The sequence below is a fragment of the Haemaphysalis longicornis genome, unplaced genomic scaffold (genome assembly GCF_048455015.1).
Source record: "Haemaphysalis longicornis isolate Haplotype H1 unplaced genomic scaffold, Haemaphysalis longicornis Haplotype H1 scaffold_12, whole genome shotgun sequence".
NCBI classification, from domain to species: Eukaryota; Metazoa; Arthropoda; class Arachnida; order Ixodida; family Ixodidae; genus Haemaphysalis; species Haemaphysalis longicornis.
In genome coordinates, this window is record NW_027526225.1 from 103,049,432 (window position 1) to 103,063,477 (window position 14,046).

The 14,046-nt window shown below is 46.3% G+C and overlaps 1 protein-coding gene across 1 annotated transcript in view; it reads right to left on the minus strand.

Annotated features, from left to right (window-relative positions):
* The window catches only part of Rich (Guanine nucleotide exchange factor subunit Rich), a 43,884-nt gene that overhangs the window by 4,170 nt on the left and 25,668 nt on the right, over positions 1–14,046 (minus strand). Inside the window, exons 17-25 of the mRNA XM_077693955.1 lie at positions 12,029–12,131; positions 9,753–9,847; positions 8,517–8,563; positions 7,702–7,826; positions 5,886–6,076; positions 5,222–5,394; positions 4,899–5,045; positions 2,563–2,911; positions 32–150 (exon numbers count right to left, since the gene is read on the minus strand). Of these exons, the coding sequence (XP_077550081.1) occupies positions 32–150; positions 2,563–2,911; positions 4,899–5,045; positions 5,222–5,394; positions 5,886–6,076; positions 7,702–7,826; positions 8,517–8,563; positions 9,753–9,847; positions 12,029–12,131 (1,349 nt within the window). The remainder of the gene's footprint in view (positions 1–31; positions 151–2,562; positions 2,912–4,898; positions 5,046–5,221; positions 5,395–5,885; positions 6,077–7,701; positions 7,827–8,516; positions 8,564–9,752; positions 9,848–12,028; positions 12,132–14,046) is intronic.

Genomic DNA, 14,046 nt, shown 5'->3' on the forward strand with positions numbered 1-14,046 from the left:
TCACGGAAGGGAGATTCAAATGAGCCCCCACCATTCGGTTAAAGCCCACTGCATGAGCTTGTCCAAGGCTGCAGGGGTGGCCACGAGTGGGGCCACCAAGGTGTCGCCCAGCATCAGTGCCAGCGGTAGCGCCCAATCACAGCAGCGTGCCTGCACAACCACAGGGCAGCAAGGGGGATTGGAATCACTGGGCAACATCTCCCGACATCTCGTGCCTCGCTGCTGACTGCACCCAATAACTGTTGAACCCCGTCAGGCAAACTTCTATCACATGCACACACACACATGGTGAAGAGGTGACATGGTGTCTTTTTCTAGTCAAACTTATACCCATGCCACACGTACACAAAAAATGGCATAAAGTGTTTAAGGCCTTAAGATACCGAATGGCATTATTTGGGCGGGCCGTGCTACATGCGAAAACGCGAAGGCATTAAATGTGTTGGGCATGATGGTGATAACGATCAAAAAGAGAAATGCGCTCATATTTTAGATAGATGTTTTTAACATAGAGAAAAACATCGCACAGTAAAACCTCGTTACAAGAGACACTCAAGGGAACCAAAAAACGTGCCTCTAGTAACCAAGGTCGCTTGTATGCAGTGTTGCTAACATGGCGAACATAGGGAAACCAACCAAACCGCTTTCATTCAAATGTCTTTTATAACCAAGTGTCTCTTGTAAAAGTGTCTCTTGTAACGACATTTTACTGTACAAGGATTAAAAATGTTTTTTTTTTGTAAAAGAAAACGTTCTGAGACATAGTGTCTCCTAAAAAATGGTGTGAGCCGTTTCCAACACGATGTTTTGCTTTTTGCTGCTGTTTTAGTAAACTTCGCCTTTTCCAGAACTTCGCCACCAAGAGTGCACAAAAGATCGTCTTATTTCAAAGTTCAGCTACGTTTCCGCGTCAACGCTCTGATTCTGAGAGTTTCGTTGGTTTCATTGGTGCTCATCGCGTTTGAGAGTAGGCAGATTTAAGGCGTTTGTGAAGGCAAATGAGTTATGCGGAACTCCTTAAACCAAAAATTATATTAGAGCGAATGGCATCAGATTTTTGCGAGTAGCAGCAAATTAACAGCATTAAATCTTATGGCATTAAGCGCTTAATTTCATTTTTCGTGTACGTGTGGCATGGGTATTAGCAACGCTCTTGTCCAGTGGCAGTAAAAATGTGTTATTTTTGAGCACAGTAACAAAAGAACTTTCATTACAGTCAATAACCAATGCACTCAATGTCAAGTGTGCCTGGCAAACTGAGTGTAGAATGCAGACAGCAGATAACATTTCTCCACGCAATCCTTTGTTTTTTGGCCGTAAAGCAGTGCGCAGTAAAAGTGACGTTCACAACAGTAAAGTGCAATCAGTGAAAGCAAAGCTGGCTTTTGCTACGTGAAAGGGGCATTTTCTTAAACAAGTGGGCATATTACCCACATCAGTTGTGCCTTGTGGTACCACTGGTGAATGGCAGTTCAGCTAAACAACTACACTTTTGCGAAGTATGTATGCACTGCACGATTGTGAAAGGTTTGACTGCACTACAATTACAAGCAAAATGAGACATTTAATAAGCCATCAAAGTCTGTAACAAGACTACACAAACTGTAAAGGAGATTTGGACTCTGATGTGCACTTTCTGCAGCATACTTTTTGTTTCAAGTTGACTACAGAGTTGTTCTTGCCAGTCATTTGCACGATTCTAACGTGCTCCCAATTGTAATGTGCAGGTAAGTTTACATATGAAAATTTGAAATAATAATTTGACGCCGCTTCTACCGTACAATTCTTCCTGCCATGTTTTTGCTGTACTGTCTAATTTCTACTACACAACTGTAATTGAATGCTGCTGAAAATTATTCAGCCATTAGTGCTCCTTTGATGGCCGTACTCAATAGCCTCGGGAGAGCACAGCGTTTTTGAGATAGGTGGCGAGGCAGGGGAAGTGGTAAGCGAATATATCTACTTAGGCCAAGTAGTGACCCCCCATCCCCACCATGAGGCAGAGATAATTAGAAGGATAAGAATGGGGTGGAGTGCATTTGGCAGGCATTCTCAGATAATGAATAACAGCCTACCATTGTCCCTGAAGAGGAAAGCGTATGACAGCTGCATCTTACCGGTACTCACCTACGGGGCAGAAACTTGGGGGCTCACTAAGAGGGTTCAACTTAAACTGAGGACGACTCAGCGAGCAATGGAATGGAAGATGATAGGTGTAACTTTAAGAGACAAGAAGAGAGCGGAGTGGGTCAGGGAACAAACGCGTGTTAAGGACATACTATTAGTAGAAATTAAAAAGAAGAAATGAGCGTGGGCAGGGCATGTAATGCAAAGGCAAGATAACCGTTGGTCATTAAGGGCAACAGAGTGGGTACCTAAAAAAGGCAAGCGTGGCAGAGGGCGGCAGAAAGTCAGATGGACAGATGAGATCAAGAAGTGTGAGGGGATGAATTGGCCATGGTTAGCATGGGACTGGAATAATTGGAGATCCATTGAGAGGCCTTTGCCCTGCAGTGGGCGTAGACAGGCTGATGATGATGGTATACAAAGAAGTTTCCTTGCCTGTCCGAGTATGTGCAGCAGGTATCGAGCCTGTGCCTCGGCCTGCGGCGAGCCCCGAGGCTCAGCCATGCTGGCCGCATGGAGACCTGCCTCGTCGTCCTCGGGCCACCAGCTCTCCTCCGAGGTGCTCTCCGAGTCGGCCGGCGAGCCCCGCATCACCACGCCCACTTCCCCGTTTCGCTGCAGCTGATTGGCCGAGGAGGCAGTGGGCGGGGCTTCCTCGTCCCCGCCCCCCGTAGCTGCCACGCCCCCACCGGAAGGGGCGGGGCTCGCCGGCATGGGCCACTCAAAGTCTGCATGCACCGACTTCAGCGCCGCGACAAAGTCTTCCACTCGAGCTGCCCGTAGCCTGCAGGAAGCGAGACACGCGGAAGCCCGAGTTAAACTGGTGGTACTTGGTGTGTAAAGCGCTCCAATCACAGCCACAGATGTTTTAAGGGAAACCCCTTCTCTACCGATTTCTCCCTTCCCTTGTTGCTGGATTGTACTCGAATTTCACACACACAGATTGCATTTTTTACACGAAGTCAGATGACAAGCTTGTTTAGTTCACTCCATTCAAAATGTGTTTGAATGGAGTGTGTCCGAAGTTATGCCAGAATCCAAAGCTTTGTTTTTTTTTTCACAGCGAAGCTGTTTGGAAAATCGTACTTTTTCGTGTTCGCAGTTAAAAATACCAAGAAATTTCCGAGCGTGCACACATGAGCACGGACCTCGCGGCAACCACCCAGCAGTTAACAAAACCTAGAAAATGCCTAGCGCTCGTGTGTGCATGCCTCGCGACGACCATCCAGCATCGTTTGCGCACATTTGTCCACCCAAACATGCCCACTTAGGGAGATTGGCCAAGATTGTGGCGACTGCCTGGCAGTTAAAAAAAACAAGAAAATGCCGAGCGCTCGTGTGCGTGTGCCTCGCGGCGACTGCCCAGCATCCCTGGCACACATTGGTCAACCCAAGCATACCCACTTAGGGTGATTGGCCAAGGTTGGCCAAAAAATAAACTTCAGCATTTGCGGTAATCGTGGCAACACTTGCACGGAACGACAAAGACACGTCATTGATTACTACTTCCAAAACAATGAAAGAAGCTCACACTTATAGCAACAAGGATGGTGTAAAGGTCGTTGAGGCAGCGAAGAAGCAAATCGGCTGTAATCGTGTAATCGTGAAAGTTGTGTACAGTTTCGCTACCTTCAAGTCTAGTGCATTAGTGTGAGCTGTCTTAATTTTTTTTTCTTCAAAGGCAATGCAGGATTCTAATCTTCTTCAAGCAAACAAGTATTTTGTATTGGTAGTATTGACTTGGTACAAAAAAGAGTGAAGTATAAAATGCCATCTATCCGTAAGTCAGAGCATAAATGGGCAAGCACTGAACTAAGAAATTCTTGTTGCTTTCACGACATATACAATTCAATTTTGTAAGAAAATATAGCGCAATTAGGTGCAATGCAATGCCAAAAACACCACCTGCATTTTAATTAAGGGGGGACATGGTCTTGGGGACATTTTTGCTATTTTTTAGGCTATGTGCTTGCGACTTACACATTATGTGTATTTTAACATCCTGAGCACAAATATGCAGGTATGCAGTCTGCTTTTGTCTAACTGGTGTAAGTGCAGAGTTGTGCAACATGTTATGCCATTCCATTTCATGCAATTTTTTAATTATCTATCTATGAAATACTTGGACACTTTTTATCCGTTTGTGCTCTAGAAGGGCCGGGGAGAGCAACTATACCACAGCAGAAATTTTAACATTGTTTCTGCAATTGCAGTAAACTTATGAAAAGTCAGGTTACCAATTCCCAATGTTTTTGTAAAACAAACTGCATGAAAAATTGTGCTAGCAAAAATAAATTCTATATTTTCGTGCTTTTATTGCACTGTTCAGTTCCTAAGCTTTCGAATGCTGCAAAAATGATAAAAATCCGACCAGTATGTCCCAACATACTGTACCCGATAGCTGACCTCGTGGGAAAAGAAGTGGTCGTGAGAAACCAAGGCATGTAGTTTGGAAACATAGGTGAAAATGGTCATTTAGGCAACTCTAAAGGGTGGCGGCTTTGTAAATACTTATGGTGCAGCTATAATATTTTGCAGGTACATTCTTCAGGACCTGTAGACTGCAAATGATTTTTTTTTTTTGGCAAATTTTTGTCCCCAAGACCAGTGCTTCCCCTTAAAAGCAGTGCAAGGTAAGGTGAACCTGAGCTGCATACTAGGACACTGCGACGATGGCAAGTCTGTAGACTACCCAAAGAAACAACTACGCTACACCACCTTCGCAATCTCCTGGGAGCGTCAAAGCCAGGCTAGCTTCCCCCAGTCCTCACCTCTCCTTCTCGAGGAAGCTCTGCAGGGGAAAGTCAAGGTGTGCAGCAAAGGAACCGAGCTTCCGCAGCTGCCCCACCGCCAGCAGCTTGCGTGCATGCCGGGTCAGGATGACCTCCATGAACACCTGGTTCACCGTGTCCTCGTCCCTGTGGGGGGTCAAAGTTCACAACACGAATCACAATCACCCGGCAATGCCAACCTGACACTTATAAACATCAAGCAAAATTTTTTACTAAAGAAATGCTTTAGAACCAACTCTAACCATGGTTCAGTACACCCGAAAATCGCAGTCACAAAGCAAAGGCATTGACTTAAAACTTACGGCGATGGCCCCGTTGAAGGTCGCGGAGGAGAGGCGTCAGCTTCGGGATTGATGGCGCGCAGAAAACGAACAAGGTCTCTGGCCAAAGTCCAGTGCGCTCCGTCCAGCGCTGCCCCCAGCAGCAGAGTGGCGTGCTGCCGACTTACTAGTGGCACTTCCAGGTTCTGGAGGACCTGCATCACCAGGAGCGCGCATGCCGTCACTTTCAGAAACAACCTTGTTTTTTTGGGGGGGGGAGGGGGGGGGGGGGGGGGGGGGTGTACAGCAAGACTCCACACTGCACCCTCTCTTATTCATTGCTAACAGTGGGCAATAAATGCTACTGCACACCACAAAAGCATAAAAAACACCATAAAGTGGTCTGAACATGCACTCCCTGGCAGCACTTGTGAGCCAGCACAACATGCTTTGTGAGTGTTTTTATCTGCCCAGTGACACGATGTGCAGCAGACGGCAATAGTTGTGAGTGGTCCAGTGCACTCTTGGAAACAGAGGTGTGCTGATGCCCATTAAAAAATGCATGCAACAGAATAATGAAAGAGCGAGCAGCAGAAAATGAAAAGAAAACGGCTTAAATTATGGAAGTTACGCTTGATGTCGTGTACCCTGGCAAGGCAGTCTGTAGCACTGAGGCGATACCTATGACGAGGCGTAGTGAGCGTACCAGCAAGTACGATGCTGCCGTGTCCAGCTGTCCCTGCAGGAGGCACTCCTGGAAGAGGTCCTTAGGATTGCCCACGGCGGCAAACAGGTGCGGCCACAGGGCGAGTTCCGTTTTGCGAGCACACTGGACAACCGTCTGGAGGAACACTGGGAACTCGCGGATGAAGTCGATCACTCGGGGAAGCAACGCATCTGACAAACAGAAGCAGGTGGAACCGCCATTAACGAGGCACACAGGACAGCAATACATGTGTCCCCTATTAAGTTAAAGGGACACTGAAGTGATTTGTTAACATTGTGGGGTTATTGCACAAATTGAAGTCGGGAGTCCGTAGTCCTTGTTTCGACCACTCTGGGTGCATTCATGCGACTTTATTTAGTAAAAAAAAATCAATTTGAAAGTGCTGCCTTCCTTACTGCATCCTACTCGCCGATTTCCTATCACGTTTTGTGTGACGCTTACTCGAGGCAGGCTTGGCTTGACTGCACGGCTCGCCGACCCTCCGACAGTCAGTCGGCCGGCCACTGATGGGTCGTCGCAATTAATTTGCTCAGTTGAAACTAGTCCATGACAAGGTTTGCTCCCACAAGAATGTGGCTCTAGGTTAGTTTGTGAACTGTTGCATGCCAGCTGTTGCACGAATATGAAACTGAAACTAATTTGAATTTTTATCTTGTACATCGTCCAATCACATCGCACCTCGAATACGCGTTGCTGCTGTTAGCTGCTGCTGTGGTCACCGCAGACTTTGCATGGTATTATTTTATTTCTCAGCCTTTATAAATAAAATACTGCTTTACCGACAAGATAAAAGACGCAAAGTGTGTTTTTTTGAGCCAATCTATGCAATGCAAACGAAAACAGAAGTTTGAAAAATTCTCTGTCCCTTTAATGCAGCTAATTAAGAGAGAGAAGAGCAATAGCAAAGCACATACTTGGTACCAAAAGAGTACAGGGTTGGTTTGAAAAGTGAATGCTGATGTAGCCATGCTGGGTGCATATGCCCTAAAAAGGTGTTCAAATTCACCAAAGTGCAAACCTGGATGTCGAAAAAATGATTTTATCGTAAAACGAGGAAGCGTTCTGCAATGGTACATTCCTGACGGTTCTGATAGAGCACCCAGTGCCTTCTGATGGGCAGGTATTTGCTTTCACAATTGGTGTTTGCTTGCCATGTGCCATATCTGCATGCTTAATGAATGCAATTGTGCGGCAAATGCACACACAACAATTACCAAAATTCAAATTTCTTTTTGTGCCCTTTCATAACAAACATCCCCTATTCAAGCTAAAAAAAAAACACTGTTGTGAGTTTCTTGGAACACCTTCCATGAAAGACTGCCCTCCCACTTCTGTGATAAGAGTAATACCTGTCATCTGTATTACTAGTCCAGCACCCCAGTGATCCACTGATCCATGCGGCCCCATCACACTCTGGCATGGCGGTGTCCAACCAGTGGATGGCGATAGCCACAAAGACAGGAAACTCGCGCACGAAAAACGCTACCGCGAAAGACATCTCCAGTTCAGGTCTTAATTGGGAGGCTGCATTTACGAAATTTGTCTGACATTACCACAAAAAGGGGCCAATCACGGCACTCACACGATTCCACTTAGTGACGACACTGTCAGGTTTGCCCAGATGATCACAAGATGGAGCTGCAGCATTTGATGCCGTTCAAAGTCAACATCCCCCAACCATCTCCTTCCCAAAAGACATGCATCACCTTTCCAGAAAAGAAAAGCAGAGCAAACTTATTATGCGAGTAGCCACAGCAGAAATATCGGGAGGCAGTTTAGGTAATTGCAGTAGTACCGGGAATGGGTTCCGAGGACATGGCCTCTTCCTCCAGCACTTCGTGCAGCAGCAGCTCCAGCGAGTGGTGGAAGTAGGGCAGCTCTGCACAGCTGCGCGCTATCTCCCATGCATGGTAGCCCAGGCTGCACACCACACACGGGGGAGGAAGGAAGAAAAAAAATTAAAGCCGCTCCACACAACGTGAAAGCTGTCGGAAGTGCAGAGCAGCGATTCGCCATAATGAGCTGTAGCGCCATTATCCGCTCACCGCTACCACCCATTGCATTTCAAATTTCCTGCCTTCACAGTGCTCGCGCACTCCCTGCCTGAAACTGCGCCAGCGGGAGTTCTGTTCTTTTTGTGCTTGCTTTTCCTCCCACACGTGCCGGCATCGCACTGGCACTTTTTTTTTTTAATTTACTGTCGTAAAAACCAACCCAACGAGCGTTCCTAACTAAATGAATATGGGCGTTACCGGTTAGTTACATATTTTTTGCCTCAAACGTACCTGCAGTTTTCTTTGTGCTACACAACGGGGAGGAAGAGCCAGCAGTTCACACGTTTCGAACGGTTATGACTATTTAAACAGCTCGGTTTTTGGAAGCCTCTGCGGGACGCCCTACGATGGAACACCGGGCTCTACTTAGGTCCGTTATCTCACGGAACTGCCTGATTACGGCAGTCGCTTGACATCGACCGTTACAGCAAGCTACGATGACAAGGCAAGCCCCCAAAGTGCTCTGCACTTAAAAACATTTAAACAAAGAGGAAGATGAAGAGCAGACCCCAAAATTACATTTCTCGCGGTTTAGGCGAGGAGTAGAAAAACTCACTTTCGGCAGAGCAGCTGGCGCAGTATTAGGTGCAGGTACACTTGACTCTGGAAAATGACGACACATCAAGCCAAGCATTATGAAAAGCAGTGGTTGGCAAAAATGGATTTTTCGAGGCAATGAAACACCAAAATCACAGTGAATAATTTGACTATTACACTATTCCATTTTGCTTTTGTGGCAGTAATTGAAGACTTGTTTCCAAGTGAGTGCTCACCTGCCTATACTTGAAGACAACTACCAAAACATAACTACAAAACACAGAACGAAACTGCTAGGTTACTGCGCACCAGCCTACAGCGATTGCCCTACTGATGTCATTTTTAATATGACAAATTTGAAGCAGTGTTCAGTCGCAGCATGAGGAGAATGGTCTGGTCAAGACACCACAAAGATGGCACCACTTCTACAACCTCTTCCCATGCTGTTACCAGTTCTACAGCATAAACCACCTGCACCAGATATTCTTGCATTCGAAGAATTTAATGATGATATTGAATAATATTTCCCTTTTTTTTACAAAAACAAAACCATGTTCTTTAAAAATAAGTCGTTAAATGCTAGATTTGCCCCTCAGTTTGCAACTTTTAAAATAGCACTCATTTTTTCTGCTCAGAGTTTCAATATAATAAAACCTGAAAAACCTAACTATTCAACTTAACTTTTTGGTAGGCAAAAATGCTATACAGCTTGATGCAACTACAGTAACTGCAGCAAGGCAAGACAACTTTAAGCACAGTTGTACACATACAAGTAAGCTACGCTACTTTTGCTATATGAAGGTTCTAGAGCTGAAGTCATGCAAGTCCCACACCAGTGCTAAACGCCCAAATTTATACAAAAATTCTATACCCTGTTTGCATAAAAATACTCAATCTAGAATGACCATATTCGGGAATACACAGGGGTAGAAGATGCTAACTTCACAGCCCTCCAATCTACCGTATTTACTCCATTATAAGGCGAGGGTGCAGTTTGGAATCACAAAAAACGTCACACGCACGCACGCACGCGCACACGCACACGTACACACACACACACACACACACACACACACACACACACACACACACACACACACACACACAGTATATACCGAGTTTTGAATATAGGGCGGGGTATGACTTTGAGACTTCAGATTTCGGAAAAAAACCTCGCCTTATATTCAAATAAATACGGTAGTTTCCACACTAAACTCAACTGAAATCCCAAGCTGTAACCCAGTGGCAGGCTCACCGATTTAGAAACGACGCACAGGGGAAACGGGTCACTGCCACACAGGGCCGTATCACTCTCTGCGCCCAGCACAACGGCTTCTTCGAACAGCACGGCTGAAAGTGCAAGGACAGGACTGTCAGCACTGGTAACACTGCACTCACAATGCAGTGCACGTTCATTCGGTTGACATAGCTAAACTGTTGGGTACAGGATGAAAGAACTGCTCTCGGATCAACTGATGGAAACTAACAGCCCTCATGACACAAAATAAATACCGTATTCTCACGCGTATAACCCACCCCTGCATATAACCCGCACCCCCACTTGCCGTCAACGAATAAAAAAAAAAAAATCCCTGCGTATTGCCCGCACATGTCATACATAAGAGGATGGACCAAAGCTACTACTCAAGCAACATTACACATTTGTTTATGCAAAAGGGCTTACCTAGCTGACTACATAACTAGATGACTTGCCGCATACATTATTTCGGGTTGGTATGTTGTTAAGCTGTGTGTGCAAAATAAGCACTGTCAATGGGATAACAGCGGCTTAGTCGCTATTACTACTGTAGGGGCATCACGGCCCAACGCGCATTGCGGTGAAGCTGCACCAAAGGAAATACCTTGCATATAATCCACACCTCTACTCCACCCCTGAAATTTTCACATTTTTGGTGCGGGTTGTACGTGCGAAAATATGGTACAGAGAAAGAAAAGAGAGAGAACAATAAGTGTTACAGAATGCTGTCCAACAAAGTACCATGTCAGGGGCCATGTTTGTGAGGCAAAAACCAGCGAACTGGAAGGCAACACTTTCAAATGTTTGAACGTACACAAATGCACATTAATGGGAACCCCAGAATGAGCTGAGGAAAGTCAGAGACCAAGCTCCTGAAATATGAACGTTCACGCGCGTGTCCACCAAAACAGGTTTTAGCTTCGATCTCGCTCCGGCTCGCTTCTACATCTCCATTGCATGCCGTAACTGCAAACGTAAACAAACGAACAGAATAAAAAGTTCTGCGCCCCTTCCAACAGCTTTGCAGAGCCCTTGCACAGCTCCCATTTCCTCCTCCCCTCTTACTTGAGTCACCACACTACCCCTGCATGCTTCCTCAATCTCTTCTAGCTCATAAAACCCTTATCCTCATCCTTGCAGTCAGACTTGAGCAATTTTAAAAATCCTTTTTTGTTTTCAAACCTGCAGGCTATGGGGTGCTAAACAATAGGCAATGGACTTGCCTTCACCAATGCAACAAGAAAATTTTTACACTGGTTTCGGGACTAGACCATGTTTGTAGTGCGTAAAGAGTACCCTGGCACATGACATGTTCGAAAAGCCCATTTAATCTCATTTAATTCATGTCCTTTCATCTACACATTGAAAACAAAACAAAAAAAATCGAGAACAAAACCCGCACCAACAAAGCTATCGCAGGTTTACACCAATTCAAAATAAATAAAACGGGCACTAGGCCAAAAACAGTTAAAAAAAAAACGCTTCTGATCTGATTAAAAGATTTAAAAAAGCTGATAAAAAAACATTGGCTCCAATCCACGCTGTGAAGGTGGTTGGAAAGCAAAGCTGTAAACGACACCCACAACAATTGCCCATGCGACGTCACCTGAATTCACAGACGTGGCTCTACAAAGAGCGAAACCAGAGATTCTGCCAGCCGTTACTTGGGATTCACGCCAAAGAGCGCCCTCCCCTTCCCTCCCCAGCCATTACCTGGGCTTTGCGTAAGTGGCGTCCCGAACGAAAGTGCGTCGGCGGAAACAAAACAGAGAGGAACGTCTTTCGAAGGGTGAGCAGGAGGGCGGCACACGTGTTAATGCGTCTTCTCTCTCACTGCCTCCCGTCACTCTTATTTCATGTGCCGCCTTCAAAGCGCCCTCCCCCTCCCCAGGTGCTGAATGAAAACGCTAAAGCAGACGACAAATTTGCCACGCCGGTGCCCCTGCCGCTGTGATCAAGCACCTGCGCGGGGAATGCTGGGTAACCATTCGCCGCACCATCTACACTCTGCTCCGTGAGTGAATCCCCCCTTCTCCCCCGCTGTCGCCGCCGCGTTGAGAGTTCCTTGTCCCGCTTGCCACGAAATAACTGTTGGCTGGTAGAGCTAGAAAGCTTTGCTTTAAAAAGTCAACATCGAATTGGCTTTTTTCTACACCTTTTAGTGGTTTTGAGACTAGATTATGTTTGTAGTGCGTAAAGGGGGGCCCCAACACGTGTCATGTTCGAAAAGCCCGCCATAAGTGGCTCCTGTGATTGGCCGGTTGCCTGCTCACCCAGTGGGTAGATGTGGACGGCAATTGGCAGCATGATGCGCTTGGCCATGAAGGCGTGCTTGGCCCCCGCCGTGTCTCCTGGCGGGAACAGGGGGAGCCAAACCTGGCGAGAGAACAAGGCAGCCACTTAACACCACCCCCAAGAACCCTAACAGACTTTGCAAAGAGAAGGCGCTTTGTCCTTGGCACACGTGTCACGCGCAGTCACCAAGACCAGCAAGAACAAGTAGGTCGTGTCGAAGATCCATGCACTAGTATTACGAGACAGCATTCTTTTAATGTTATCTGGTGGCATTACTGGGACAGTAACTGAAAACCTGTGCTCGGCGTCTAAATCTCCATCTCAGGAGCTTTGATCTAGGTCTCATCATTGCTCACAGAGAGTGCTGAAGGATGCATATCTTTGCAATGGTGGCGAGGGGAGGGTACCATGGAGAGAGTGTAAGCATGCATGTGCTCACGCACACACTTTCTGCAGTGCTTCCAGTGCTTTATAGACATACTGCTGTAAGGTTTGGAGAATTCAATTTTAACTGCACAGCACTTTAGAGGCTTGCCTTGTCGTCGTAGCTCACTGTAACCCTCCATGTCGAGCGACTGCCCGAATCAGGCGGTGCAGCGAGATAACGGACCCAAGTAGAGCCACACGGCGTACCGTCGTAAGGCGTCCCGCAGAGGCTTTGAAAACCAAGCGGTCTGAATAGTCATAACTGTTTGCAAGTCGTGAATCGCTGGCACTTGTCATGCATCTCCCCGTTGTTTAGCACAAAGAAAACTGCAGGCGCATTTGAGGAAAAATGCACGTAATTAACCGGCAGCGACCGCGTTCATTTAGTTAGGAACGGTCGTTGGGTTGGTTTTTACGATACAGGGGTGATCCAGCCATTCGAACTATTGGAGCAATTTTTGGAGCTGAAAAAATGTTATTTTGGAGCACTATTGTATCAGAGCTTGATTTTGGAGCAGCTTGGGAGCAGCACAAAACTTATGTTGCAGCTTCATTTATCTGGAGATAAAGAAGGCTGGCAACCATTCAGGCAACGCTAATTGCTTCCCCACAGTTGTAGACTCTGAAGCTGGTAACTGAATCACCAAAAATGTGTGCCCCCACAGCCTTTGGACACCGCTGCAAGTGAAGCAGATGACAAGCGTTTCTTTAACTTAAAAAAAACACCAAGTAATCATTACAAAAACTTACTGATACAAAAAGGGTGCCCATTTTTATTTACAATAAAAATATTTCACTATCTCAAACATATTGCACTGATTTATTGCTTCTTACTTGCCAATTCGTTCAGTTCATCCAGTTCGGAGGGTCCGGCTCGACAATATTTAGACAGAAAACATTGCACTTCACACACATCACACCATACTATTGCTTCTTGCTTGCCGTCTTATTAAGTTCATTCAGCTCGGAGAGAGTGTGACTAAAGGCAGAGTTGCCTTCTGCTAATAAAGCCTGCCCTGATGAAATAATGTTTTCAGCCCTTTTCAGCAACGCACGGCATGAGATCCCCTTTTCTTCCAAATTCCATCTGAGCCGCTTTTCATTGCCGACATCAGCACCACATTCCCGGCCACTCAGGCGGTGGATAAGAGCAATATGAAGGGGCTTTATTTTCAATACCGTCATGCGGAATGAACAAAAAAAGAACAAAAAACCAAAACAAAGAGAAACCCGCTGCGAAAATCCCAAACGGCAAGTTCTTACGCTGATGCAGTTTTGGCTAGCGCTACTCCACTGCAGTAGCCCTAAATATAAGGCCGCACAGTAATAAAACGATTCGCCGCGAGCGCAGAAAAGAATAGACTCTCATTTGTGCATCTTGTCACGAGTGGCCGAATGTCAATCACTAGTTTTCTACAAGCGATACACATGAAGTAATTCCATTATGCTTGTTTGCAGTAGTACGGGAAACCCCTCCATTGCGGTCCACGCCACCGGAGTGTATGCATGCCGACTTGCCGAATCACCATCTCTGCTCCGAAGCGGCACCGTGGCTGCACTATTGCTGCAC